Source organism: Apium graveolens, chromosome 10 (genome assembly GCF_009905375.1).
Source record: "Apium graveolens cultivar Ventura chromosome 10, ASM990537v1, whole genome shotgun sequence".
Taxonomy (NCBI): Eukaryota; Viridiplantae; Streptophyta; class Magnoliopsida; order Apiales; family Apiaceae; genus Apium; species Apium graveolens.
In genome coordinates, this window is record NC_133656.1 from 132,589,272 (window position 1) to 132,603,764 (window position 14,493).

The window sequence follows — 14,493 nt, forward strand, 5'->3', positions numbered from 1 at the left end:
TTTCCTTCCATAGGTTCATCGCTGCTTGTATCTGTTCTGGTGTCATGTTTCCCCAGGGATTTGCTGAAGTGTCAGCATACTTGTGAGCTGCTTTCTCAATGGTTATTCTTTGATCTCCTGATTGGAGAGGTTGGGATGGGGTCCGGGCTGTGAGGGGCCCTTCCTCCACATCTTCTTATTTCTCCGTCCCTGGGCGGGGCGGGCGGTGTCAGGATTGATGCGGAGATAACAACCTTACTTTTTCTTGTAGTCATGTTTTCCCAATAATACGCAAAGATTATAGTAAAAGATGGTGCAAGCTCGAGCAACAATACGTAAGTTTTAGATCTAGGTACGTGGTAATAACAACTATAACCCAAAAAGTGTCGTAATATTATGATAAGTATGGCTAAATAAGATCTGCTAACAATATTCTAAAAGCGCAAGTTTTTGGCAAAGTAGATCTGAAAAATCAAAGTAGTAATCTTACGGGAGTGAGATGTTCTGGGCTCCTGGGCGGAGTAGAGTTACTGAAAACGGACACCACTGGTCGGAGGTTCGACCCCTCCTTCTTGCGCCAATGGCGCCAATGATAATTTCAGATCACCCCGGGGTCTTCGCTTTCTTCTACCCGGACTCAGCCTCAATCTATGCAGAAATTACAGTATTAGTGGTGTAGCTATATGATGGGTTCCTGTAAAATAGAACCGGAGGGGGGTGGCGTACCTGCGGCACCTCCGACGTGAGAATGAAAAGGGGTATCGGAGAAGAAAGGATAAAATAGGAATTAAACAGATAGATGGTGGTGTGTGTATATGTGTGTAGATAGTGAGAATTTTTGTAACCCCCGATACATCTTTTGATCAGCCTTTTATAGGTTTTCCATTAGGATTTAGGGGTTTGTACCTTGGATCTGGACCGTTGGTGAGTTTTGGATTGAGGAACGCGTGAACGACTGTGATGGGCCAATGTGTTTCCGGATCCGGACCGTTGAAAGGTTCCAGATCCCGGCCACCTGAACAGTGGTGATGTTGCCAGGTGTCCGGGAGCCCTCAAGTCATTTATTAATTGGCCCAGAGCTCCTCTTATTGGTCGTAAACTAATACGGGCTATCATTACCCAACAAGGTTTTCTGCGGTTAATTTTCAATAAAAAAAACTAATGTTTGAATTTGCTAACAAGAATTCGAGACACACGTGTAGTACTATTAAATAACTCAGTTACTATAACTTAAGAGTGGCGTTGTCTTCCTATATTGGTACATGATGGCGTTGTCTTCGTATATTGGTACATGATCAAATGCCGTTGATGTCTAAATAGCCATCGGAAATACTACAATTTCAAATTTCAGATTGAAAAAATATAAAATAAATCATATTAGAATGACCTAAAGTGGTTATAAAAAAATTATGTTGAAAGTGGTTTAAATAAAAAAAATATTATTTTCAGAGTTAATTTTCAGAATAAAAAATTGGTGAAAAGTTAAAAATATCCCATAAATATATAAATAGTCCTTCAAAATAAATCGAGGTAAAAATAATTTAATATTTTGGTACCTTTTTAATAGAAAATAAAATTAAGGCCATGAAAATAACAAATAACATTTTCCTTGTAAATGGGGGTAACTTAACAAAATTCCATAAGAAACAAAGTTTCCACAAAAGTAGGGGTGAGCATTCGGTCGGTTCGGTCCAAAACCGGATCGAACCAAATAGACCGAAAAACCGAATAGTCATTTTTTCTTGGACCCAATCGGACCGAAGTTATAATATAGACCGGACCGAACCGAACCGAAATAATTCGGTTCGGTCCGGTTTTAGACCGAACAGACCGAAATTTTTTTCAAAAAGAAAATTGCATTAAAAATTAAATCACAAATTATAAAATTTAAAATATAATTAAAGTAATGTGACATGTAGAGTTATAAGAGTTTATAAATATAATTAAAAATTAAAAATTATAATTATAATTTTTAAGATATAAGTAAAATGTATATAATATAAAATTATAGTATTTATGATTTGGTCTATTCGGTCCGGACCGAAATATTTGTTAAAAGAACCGAACCGAACCGAATTTTATTTCGGTCTATTCGGTCCGGACCGAATAGACCGAATTTCTGGAAAAATTAGGACCGAACCGAACCGAATTAACACAATTCGGTTCGATTTTTCGGTTTCGGTTCGATTTTGCTCAGCCCTGCACAAAAGTAAACAAACATACGTACTTTGAATTCCTTGTGTTGTGTGTACCGTAAAGAAAGTTTCTTGGCTCATTTGGCACGCTGTCCCACCGACCTTATTAGGTAATGGGTCCCGCTTGGTTAGTTGGACGGCAACGGTTGTCACTCTCACTCACAATTCCTTTACCTAAAAAAATCACTACTATAACAAATTTTAATATGTTGTGTCTTTTCTTTTTCTTGGTCGTCATAATCTCAAATTGGTATAATTGATTGGGTAAATTGGATCATTAAAATAATAATATAAAATTTGAAAAATTGTATTTTGATGGTATTGATGGTTAGTTATATTTTAAAAATAGTATGTTATTAAAATTTATAATGTTATAAATAAAATATATTTAATTCAATATTATAATAAATGATTAGATTTTTTTTACACTTACAGGTAGTGGTTCAACAAATATAGGCAATATCAAGAGATTGACTATATTTATGAATAATGGGAATCTACTATTGGAGATAGATTTTTTTTACATAATCTCCATATTTTTTATTTATAGTATGTATTAATGATTTTTAGCTAATGATTACGATTAGAGATGCTCTTAAATCTCTGTTCCCGAATTTTTTAAAGGCAAGAAAGGAAATGATATAAATGTAAATTAATTTTATTTCATTTTTGGAGTAAAAATTTTAAAGTGAAAATTTGTTAAATTTGTATTTATTATTATTTGTTTTCGCTTTTTTAAAAACTCGAGAGCATCGTTGTGAACGCGAGTGAAACTACTTACCCTCCACTTAACTTCATTCGTTTTTAAAATTCGAGAACAAGGAATTAATCTTTGTGGCATTGCACTCGTTTATGTTTTTTTGGCAATTTTCTTGTATAATTTTTGATTTTCTAAAATTATTATAACACTTAAATTACGTGTGTTCCATATAATTAGAAGTTTAAAAATGTTGTTCCCATATTTAAAATTTTGGAGAATAACAAGAGATTGATGATGATGCATGACGTTGCATATTCACAAAAAAATAGATACAAATGGACACGGAGGACATAACAAGGGCACGGTGACATGTGTTATTTTGAAACAAAATTTTATATTTTGTATCATTAAAATATTTAAAAATATATAAAAATATTTTTCAAATTATAAAAATATAAGATACATTTATAAAATATAGTCCATATATATCATCGTGAAATTTAATATGGGGATCGGCACATGAGATAAATAAGGGAGGCATGATATTGACACGATGGCATACAATGAATCGCCGCTGGCTCAGTTTGAATAATTGGACAAGAAGTTAAAATAGAAAGATTAAAAAATAATATAAAACGTGAAACAGCTAAACATGATAGTTGTAACCTAATAGAGTTGATAACATACATACAATACAAATAATAATGTATAAATGTGTCATCAGTTGTCATTTATATTATGACTGTACAGTCTGTATGTGTAGAAACTACAGAGAAGCGCTCGCCTGACTGAGGGGACTAGGCCAGGGATGTTTAGCCGGCAAGAACATTACCAACACTCTCCTAATTTGCTCTTAAATATAATATAAATAATATAATTTTTAACAAATAAATATATAAATTTTTTATATTGAATTATAATAATACTCTCTATCTTGACTCCTAAATTATATAATATTCATATTCAAAATTTCATAATAACAAAAATATGAACAAAAACATGTGCTAGTAAATGTTTTAATAATAAAAAATATGTTAAGAGCCATTCAGTGACTCTTAAAATTGAGGAGAAAGAAGAGATTACTAATTATTTAAGAGTCACTAAAAACGTTGTTAGAACTCTATTTTTTATTATATTTAGACTTAAGAGGTTGGTTAGAGAGTTTATTGGAGATGTTTAGAGCATTTCCAATATACTCTCTATATAACTCTTAATTTCAAAAATAAAGAGTCGTTTACAGATTAAAGCTTCAACATGTTCTCAAATATTATTTATAATGTTAAGAATCTGTTCTCTTTTCTCAAAGTTAAGAGCTATTAGATGACTCTTAATTTTTATTTATTAATAAAATATTCATTCATTTCAATATGTGTCCCACTTTTTCTCTCTATAAGTTTAGATATAAATAAATTATAAATAGAGAGGGGATATAAACAATATGGTTAAAGTTGACTCTCTTACCAATGTGTTAACTTACTAAAAATATTATATTTAAGAGTACAGTGAGAGAGGTAATTGTTCTCACTTTGCCACCAATTATATAGTGGACAAGCTGAGTGAAAAAAATGAATTTAATAAGTTTCAGTCACATGTTTAATTCATCCGGAGTAGTTTAGAATGCATTTAAACAGGACCAGCCACTCTTGACTTGTCCTATGGTAAAGTATGATACGGGATTGACACGTATTTTAAGATTTTCGTAAAATATGATTTTTTAAATAATTTTAAATATTTTTTTTAAATAAAAATATAATATTTAAATTTTTATACAGAATAAAGAAAATTTTAAAAATAAATTATAGAATTATATTTTATAATAACTTTAAAATGTGTGTCAAACACGAGAAAAAAATATGTAATGAATCCGGTAAGATGAAGGGAGTAATAATTAGGACATCGTCCAATTTAATTTAATGATATTAACCAGTAGTTATTGCAGGGATGGATGTGTCCAGAAAGTATATATATTCCTAAAAAAACAAGCTCGTTAACGAGGAAGATAATTATGGGAATCGAGAACAAGAACAAGTGGTGAATAATATTAATGATAGAAATGGTTAAAGAATAAATGTTAAATTTAGAGGACTTTCTGATATATAGGACTGCAAATCAAGTGCTGGATGATTTTTATGATAGAAATGGTTAAATAATAAAATTTAAATTCAGAGGACTTTCAGATATGGCAACAGAAAAATCGAAATTTAAAAAAATTCGAAAAGATTTGTTTATAAAAAGAGTAGTGAGGTATGTGAAGTTGGTTCCTAATTTTTTTGGGATAATGTGCTACAACACTTGATGTATTTTATCCATTTGTCATATCTTATTGTTAAAAAAATTATCAATTTTACATGTTACACATACACATTCTCATTTTAAAATGATTTGTGAGTCAATATGGTATACTTAATATTTGCCTAATGATAATTTTGTTTATATCAAATTTATAAAATGAACGAAAATTTAGATAATTTTTTAATGTCGGCGAAATTTTGGAATCGAATTATTCACATCGTATTGAAATTGCATATATTGGCTTCCCCGCCAACTCAGCATCCCCCACAACTGAAATGATTCAGCATGTGTTTTAGTTTCCCAATAAAACAAGAAACAAAAATGATGGGCAGGTCATCCTACAATATGATGTCTCTGGGGATTTATAAGTATGATTTTTGCAGAGACATGATGATCATTTGCATATTACATATAGGTGGAGGTGTCAACAACCGCCCATGTTCCCTTGGAAAAAGTAAAATAACATAACGTTGCATTTGGTCTTCTGATGTTGTTTGGTAAAACAACTCATGTACAATCCCAATGAAATTAATACATTCATTTCTTTTTATCCGATAAGGCGCTAGCTAGCTCACACTACAAATTTGTATTTTTTTTCATGTTTTTGTGTTTAGATGTTTTTTCAGACAAGTGGCATATTTTTATGGACCAGACAACAGGCCCAAATACAGAGAGGGAAATGGACGGATGCAGCCCAAGTAGAAAAGTTTATACCATTCAACCCAATTCAAATGATTAAAAATTGAGTATTCCTAAACCTAATGTTAAGGTATCCAAATATCTTCCCCAAAATTTCACTAAATAACGTGGTCGATATATGACTTTTTTTAACTCGTGAAGTCTAGTAATACAGACGGAGTCCTATTTTATTATGAATTTTTCTAGTTTGTGTCCATGGACACCTGTTAGGAATTAGTATTTGATAAGGTGTCCATAAAATATTGGGAAGAACTGATTAATAATGATTGATCCCTGCATGCACAAAAATCTACATCAATAATTTTTTTTAAAACTCATCAATCACACTTTATTAGCATGTGTTCATGGGCTTATTAGAAAGGTTGTCAGCTATTTATGTGACATATCAGATTTGGGGAATGCAATCATCTCTTAATAAAATAATACTCCTTTCATCCCATTTTTGTTGTCACATTTGGATTTGTGTCGATCAAATTGACTTAAGTTTGATCGAAGTTTATTAATAATTTATAATTGAACAAAATAAAAAAATTACATCACCGGAAAGTAGATTTAATCTACTTTAATATATAATTTTTAGTTTTTTAAAATAATATAAGAGTAATGTTTAATTTTTGGTCAAAAATTGGTCAATTTGACTGCTATAAAAAGAAAAAGGAAATGTGACAACTAAAATGGAACGAAGGGAGTAACCGAGTTACTAAAGTGTAAACAATTATGAAATAGTCATTTAAGGTTATCAAATTATATTATTAAGGCTTCTTTTTTTCGAAAACCATAAAAATAATTCTTGTTTCAATGAATTGTACCAAAAATGTCAGTTATTTTTTTTCTTGCACAACTGTGCTCTGACTTTTGAAACTAGCAAATTAAATTTAGGATTTATACAATTATACCCGTCAGACAAATAAACAAAATTTGGGGATTTATGTTTTTCCTCTTTGTTACCTAGATAAATAGCATCACATATTAAAAGGGTTGTTTGGAAGAGACTTCTTGCAAGCTCAGTTAGTTTTTTTTTTTTTTTTTTTTTTTTTTTTTTTTTGCCAAATTTAAAGCAGATTTCATTAATGACTTGAAAGAGATTCAATCGGGACAAACCCCCAACTGATCATGCAACCAGGTTGAAAAACAAATAGAGCTAAATAATTAGCCATTTTGTTTCCGGATTGCTTAACAAACTGAATACAAATATTCTGAAAATTAAAAATGACGGTAATGGTTTCCCGGACAATCCAGCACGCATCTCCCCCGAAAACAGTAGATTCACAATTGACCCTCACATTAATTCGATTGATATTGCAATGTTCAGAGGACTCAGTTGCAACAACGGAGTTTAGAGGCCTCATATTATGAACAAATAATTTTTGTGAGAGGTGAGCGCATGTGATTTTCACCACCGTTCCAAACGCACCCCAGCTATCTACCTGCCGGACACCAGCTATAGACCTGCCGAAAGTGTTGTTGATGCGAGATATCCAGATCTTCCAATACATCATCCAATTCATTTTCAACACAAACACCACATCGCACAAAGCGAGACACACCACATCGCACAAAGCGAGACACATCGCATAAAGCGAGACAATCAAGCACGCCTTTGCATTATCTAAAATGTTTTATATTGCTAAAGTTGACTTGTATTCACCCCAGCAGAACTGAAGCTCCAACTCTCTGGTTATTAAGTACGGACAGGTACTTTTCAGGGTTTATAATTTCTGGGTTTTTGACCCTTTTAATTATTTATCAAATTGCTCTTTTCAATTTTATATATTTGATTATGTTTGAAATTAGTACACTTTAAAAAGACTGCCATGATTATTGCAAGAAAAAGAAAGATTTATTCTTGAATTTGTTATGATTCTTACTATATAATGTTAACTTTAGAGTATCTAGTGTTTGTGATTATGTACTAATCAAGTTTTAATTTTGTGGGTTCTGCTGTTTGAGATACGTAGGTCTTGGATATGTTTGAAATTGAGTGAATTGTTACTTTCTTGTTCCTAATTTGCGAGACAATGCGCTTCGAGTTTGGTTTGTTGCATTTGGATATGCTTACGGCTATGGATTTGATGGTTTATGTTATAGGAGAGTCTTTCCGGTTTATTGTCAACCTCTTATATGTATATGAAACTTTTTTGGGAAGACTGCATTTTCAATTTATGTTCATGAATGTGTGCTTACTCTTAACTTAATTTCTCATTAGTTGTATCTAATTTCGGCAGTAGATGATGAATAGTTAGATGAAACGGCTTTTAGTATAAAGTTTATGTGAAGCTATTGTTGTTAGAAGCTATGGTTTCAGATAGGTTGAGATTTGAGATAGTAAAAAGGTTTTAAATTGCTGACTCGAGCTGCTTGAGAGTAAGCTGTAGCTGAATTGAGTACTGAATTTGATCTGTTACTAGTGTCGTTGCTATTGTCATTCTTTTTCTTATTTTTTTTTTACTCTGTCTGCACTCTGCACCACAAAAGGAATCTTATTTTGACTTTTTAAGGTCAACATATGTTATGCTTCAAAATTGATGTTGTCATCAACTCTAGCTATAGCTGAGTACTTTAAGTGTTAATTTTATAGAATGTAAATTTATGCTTAGCATAATCCCAAATCACATGTTATTTGCATTGATCTTTTCAAGTAAAATTTTTACACGAAGGCATTTTATTCCTGGAGGAAGGAAAATCCGGACAGGTTTTGATAGTATAGCAGTTTGTCTACACTACAAGGCCAGTAGCTTGCATATAACACATCTTCAGATTCATGTCCTATGAATACTTGATGCTTTTCCATGCATATTATTTGTTTGCTATATCTTTTTCTGGCATGTTGATCATACATTGAAGTCATATAAATTGGTTGGAGCAAATACGAAAGACCACATTCTGCTATGGAGATCAAAGCAGTTGATGAAAGTCCATTGATTCTGGTGAAGCAAGGCGCTGAAGCAGTGAGTTTGACTTGGATTTCTTACTCTTAAGTTGAACATTACAATGTTACTCTTAAGTTTAACATTAAGATGTTAAGCTTATATTAAAATATGTATCTAGTTCAGATTATAATACGCTGATGTTTTGTCCAAGGTGTCTTTCCTGCACTCCGTTATTTTTATTTTTCTTGTATCTCTCTACAGAGAGTATATGATTCTCAATTTGCGGGGAGGAGGTGTATTGTAAAGGAACGTTTTTCAAAGAAGTATAGACATCCAACATTAGATTCAAAACTCACCGTGAAGCGTTTAAACGCGGTCAGTTAGTTAAATAGCTCAACCTATCACAATATTATGTTTTTTTCTGTGTCTAGTATTTAACTGTTTTGTGGTTTAATTTAATTTCATATATAGGAGGCCAGGTGCTTGACAAAATCTAGACAACTTGGAGTTTCCACTCCAGTTCTTTATGCTGTGGACCTTTCGCTGCACACTTTAACATTTGAGTATGTGGAGGGTCCTTCTGTTAAAGATGTATTTCTCGAATTTGGATTGAGTGGTGTAGTTAAAGACAGAATGGAGGACATTGCAATGCAGATTGGTGATGCAATTGCAAAGCTTCATGATGGTGGTGTTGCTCATGGTGACCTAACCACGTCAAATATGTTAATCCGCAGTGAGACCAATCAGCTGGTATAAATTTGTCATCCATTCATTATCTTAGCAGCTGATTTGTACTTGTTGAGCTTATTATGTATCCAAATTTATGGCCATTTGTTTCTATCAATTTATGAATTATGATTTGTAATCTTTATCTAGGTCCTAATTGATTTTGGTCTGAGCTTCACATCAACTCTTCCAGAAGATAAAGCAGTTGATCTATATGTACTTGAGAGGGCTTTGCTTTCTATGCATTCCTCAGTTGGAGATGTGGTAAGCTGATTTTATCCTTATCATTTATTAATATCTACTTGTCTCTATGGGTTTTGACTGCTGAGAAATGTGCAGCTAAGCTGGAAATTGATAAATATTGAATAAAATATTATATACCAGAAACAAAGATTTTTTATAATAGCATAGAATGGAAAAATAGCTAAGAGAGGTTTAATACAGAAATTTATAATGAATCATGGTTATATACTCAATACGTCCACTGTGCTTTCAACCCTCAGTCCCTATTAAACTAGTAATTGAGGCTGTGGAGTATCAATTTATCTACAACTGTACGACCCACTGGTTTTTTATGTTGAGCATAGATTTTTTTACTAGTATATAATATTTGGTATATGATATACTACCATTTGTCCATGACTCCTTGTCAATACAAATATGTGAAAGAGCACCATATTCGTCGCAATTAAGACATACTGATGTAAATAATATTTCATGGTTATAAATTATCAATCAGATGGATCAAATACTTGCTGCGTATAGGAAATCCTCAAAGCAGTGGTCAGCAACATTTAACAAACTTGCTCAAGGTTCTATCCTTTTTTCCTCATGGTCAATGTGATACCTCTTTTTCAAGATAATTATTTCAGTTGTTCATATGTCACTATCTCTGACATTAAATTATTATCTCTAACTTCTTCCAGTGAGACAACGAGGTAGAAAACGAACCATGATCGGATGAAAACGAATATGCCGTCTGCATCACGTTCATTTACTACATAGAGACATGTTTATGGAATCATGGCCGCAGTTCTAGTCTCAATTCCTGTATTTCTAATCTACTCTTAGTATATTTCGACTCCACGTTATCACTCCATTCAGTCTCAAGTGATAAATTATGCTTTATCCATAATTTGCTGTACTTGTGTTTTAACTTTTAGCTGTTGCTCCAATGAGGCTCCAACGAGCGGGAATATGTTCCTTGCCTCAACTGCTAATGGTCTGCAGCATTTACTGCAGTTTCCTGAAATACCGAAAGAGCCATGTCTTGTCATGTGCACGATAATGTTTGATCGAAAATTAGTACCTATCATCTCGTTTTCCTGGTCCTTCCCCGGTCCCATCACCCTTGTGCCTTTCCAGTTCAGAAATGAATGTTCCCTGCTAGATTCCTCTTTTCATAAATGATAGTCATATTCAGAGTTTGATCATTACATATTGTTATGCTTGAAGAGCTGATAAGATTACCAATGCATCCACTAGCATATAATCGAATCCTCTCATTTTGCTATTCGAATCTTGTCATGACAATGATGAGAGAATGTACATACTTTTATAGCTAAACATGAAAGTTGTTTTTACTTGCATTTTACTTGTTATAGAAATCACACCACCTTTGATTCATGAAGAATCTCTTTTGTTTGTGCAGTTTAAAACAACTTTATTAAAAGTCTTGGGGGATATGAATGGTGGGGCATGGGAGGAATGTTGGTTTATGTGGGGACCTTTAACCATATAATCCCTGCAAGTGTGACAAAATTTCTTAATAGCTAATGAGTGGGGTATGTGCAATGGTGTGAACCAAATGCAATGTTGTAGAGGATAATCAGCTAGGCTTGCAAGTTTATTACGATAGCAAAGGAATATAATTAATCTTTTGACATGTATTTTACTCGTGCTTCAAACAAGCTCTCGTTCCAGATATCAATTATGAATAAGTGATATTCGTGTGTAATGTTAATTAGAGTATACTAGACTCTAGAATCTTGAATGTTGACTCACTGAATATTCAACAGGGAGGATTTGTTTTAACTTGTGCATCTGCCGTCCATAATACTATGGCAAGCTTTTTTGTTTGTCAGAGACACACAAGTAATTTAAATTCTCAAAGAAACCATGCCTACTATTTTAGACTATTTTTTTTTAATAGTTTCAGTTAAATTACTTGTACTTGTTTAGAAGATAATAAACTTAATACTATTTGGTATATAATTTTAATAAAAAAGATGTTTTATTTTAAAGACTTAAATGACCTTTTCTGCAGTAGTTGAAAATAGAAAGTGACATGATAATTGTAGCATTCAATTAACAGTAATAATAATTCAATTGTTTTGGTGAATTTTGTAGACTATGTAAAAAGCTTCACATCAGTGGAATCAAAGTCTATCCATCAAAATAATTCAATACATACAAGTTACAATTTTTAGTGTGTTGTCCGAAAATTTCAACATATAAATCATGAATCACTATTTTCCTTTTTTTAAACCCATCAGTCCACAGGAAATGTCATACGTCAATGATTAAATAAAGAAAATAATTTGTTTTCACGTATTTTAAAAAAAAATGTTAGGTTCCGAAATATCGTAAAAGGGGTTAAATACGGTACTCACCAAATTAAAAAAAAATCGAACCTTTTGCGGGTAATTAATTTAGTTTTGATTAGTGGTTCCATATTTTTGAGGTGAATAGTACTTAAGACAAAAAAAGTAACGAACACAAAATAATCGTGGAAGTATATATTCATATATTATTCCTTGGGTGTGTTGTTATACTCCGATAAATAAATTAACCGGTTACAATCAATAATAATAATGTTCTTGCTTCTACAAAAATATACAAATTAAATCCTATACAATAATCTAGCTTTTTATTTGTCTAAGGATATAATTACCGGATAACGATTATAATGCCCTTTATGAATATACAAGAGTTAAATCGGGCATTATAACGTTTTTCCGGTGAGAAGTTTAACAGATATACAATGTGCTTGAACTTTTCTATATCTCTTTATTTCTTATTTTATCAGCTCTAGTTGGAGAAAAAGATAAACATAACAATAATTTTGATAGTTATCCTTCTGCTTCTTTGATGTAAACTTTATATTAAAATGAATTACGTGGCTAAATATTAACTAAGTAAATCTATTGTTAGAATCAATAATGTTGTTACTGAGAGTTAACTTACGTCCAGGAGAGTTTAGCACTTGGAATATTAAAGGTAGGACTTCACTTGCACATATATAGGTTTTGCCTTGGTTTCTACGTAAAAGTTGCGACTAGAGGACAACCTAAAAGATTTGTGACTTTGTTTAAGTGCTAGGTTGCGACCTCTAACAACCTTGGAACCTCATTTACAACCTAGAAAATCTAGTAGTAACAACTTATGCCTTGAAAACATTTCTGACTTGGAAGCACTCTCAAGTGAAGACTCCAAGCATCTAGGATAGTTAAGTTGTGACCCTAACTCCTGTTAAGAGTGTTAGTTGCGACCCTAGCTCCTTTTGGAGGTGTTAGTTGCGATTACAAGGAACAATATGTATTTTTGAGATAGTTTCTTTTCCCATTTCTTCCTTGTTGCTCCTACTCGGTCAAAACCAACTCTTGTACTTAGATTTTGAGCTATACTTCAAGGTTATTGCTCCTTCTAAGAAATAGAGTGTCTATGATGACTCCTACTACAAGCTAGTGGTCATTTTGACTTAGTTTCTGTAGAACGCTTTAACCCTTAAGCTATCCCGTCTTTAAGTTTTCTTTCTTAGTCTTCTTATAAACCATATATCTTGCATATCCAGATACGAATACTCACTTAACAATCTTCCTAATGATAATATTACTTATTTTTCTTTCATGAATCACTGATACCTAGTGTAATGGTCTGTTTCACAGGTGACTAGTTCTGCTCTCAGGTCTTCGTACTATAATCTTCTCAAATCATTGTTAAGCTTGCAACAACCTTATCACTTCGAACACTGACTGTGAATAAACAATTGTACTTTCACTAGAATATTTTTCGATACTCAGACAACGTCTTCATTGCTACTACAATCTAGAATACTTCATTCATTGTTCTTCACTAGCGCTTGAACTTATAAATTAACTCATTTCAGTGAGTATAAATTTAAGGCTGCAACTGTCTTCTTTAACCTCTCTCTATATCATATCTTCAATTCTTCAGATTCATATGCTTCGAACACCGTCTATCTTCAATCAATGTTAATACACTAAAATCTTCCGGTGACACTTTTACATTGAATTTTCAGCACTTCTGAAACTCTGACAGTTTTTAACCTTTATTCTTCACTGAGGCATGAACATATTAATGAACTTTTTCACTGACCTGTAAACAGACTTCAGACTTTTTTCTAATCTTTTAATTTTTTGTATTTGCATTGTATTCATTTATTTCTGATTTTTTGTGTAGACGTAATATTATTACAAGTCATGTTCGAGTGTTCAGTTATTACTGTTAATACAGTTTCACAATCTCACCAACAAAAATAATTAACTGAATGCCCTTAAACGCATAATTCTTATTTTTTTCGTAAAATGGGTACGGGTTATTCATAGCGCTCAATTTGGTGATAATGATGTAATAAGGAATATCGTAAATTGCAAATTACGTGAAAAAAATCAATAATTCGGATGAAATTTGAAACTTGTATTATAAATTTTTATTGGTCACTTAAATTACTACCGTAGTGTATTAAAATGCATGGTTATACTAAATAGTAAATCTATTTGTATCAGTAGCAGGAAATTAGCAAGTGTACCATGTTTTCATCATCTTTAAATAATGAAATGACACTATGAACAATAAGAACCATGATTTGCTAAACAACCAACCATCTTGTTTGGTTCGAAACACTAAAAATTCTTGATGAACAAAAAGAACAAGACCCAAAATTTACATTGAAGACTCCGTTACCATTCCCCCATTTAACAAATTAAAGCCACCCCCTTGTATGTATTCTCAAAAGCTCTGCACTTCTCGCAGCCCAACGCCTATAAAACAATTTCTTACGTAAAACTTG

General features: G+C 32.2%; 1 protein-coding gene across 1 annotated transcript; it reads left to right on the top strand.

Moving 5' to 3' along the window:
- The first annotated feature begins 7,409 nt into the window (after positions 1-7,409).
- Positions 7,410-10,783, top strand: LOC141689994 (uncharacterized). Its single transcript, XM_074494556.1, has 7 exons — positions 7,410-7,560; positions 8,710-8,813; positions 8,997-9,110; positions 9,207-9,485; positions 9,612-9,725; positions 10,201-10,273; positions 10,388-10,783. The coding sequence occupies exons 2-7, from the start codon at positions 8,754-8,756 to the stop codon at positions 10,423-10,425; spliced, it is 678 nt and encodes a 225-aa protein (XP_074350657.1). The 5' UTR covers positions 7,410-7,560; positions 8,710-8,753; the 3' UTR covers positions 10,426-10,783.
- Positions 10,784-14,493: the final 3,710 nt, after the last annotated feature.

Excerpts from the sequence above, each read along its gene's own strand:
- LOC141689994 (XM_074494556.1), top strand. The coding sequence starts at position 8,754 with ATGGAGATCAAAGCAGTTGATGAAAGTCCATTGATTCTGGTGAAGCAA. Across the intron at positions 9,111-9,206 it reads CCGTGAAGCGTTTAAACGCG|GAGGCCAGGTGCTTGACAAA; the intron begins GTCAGTTAGTTA and ends TTTCATATATAG. Across the intron at positions 10,274-10,387 it reads ATTTAACAAACTTGCTCAAG|TGAGACAACGAGGTAGAAAA; the intron begins GTTCTATCCTTT and ends AACTTCTTCCAG.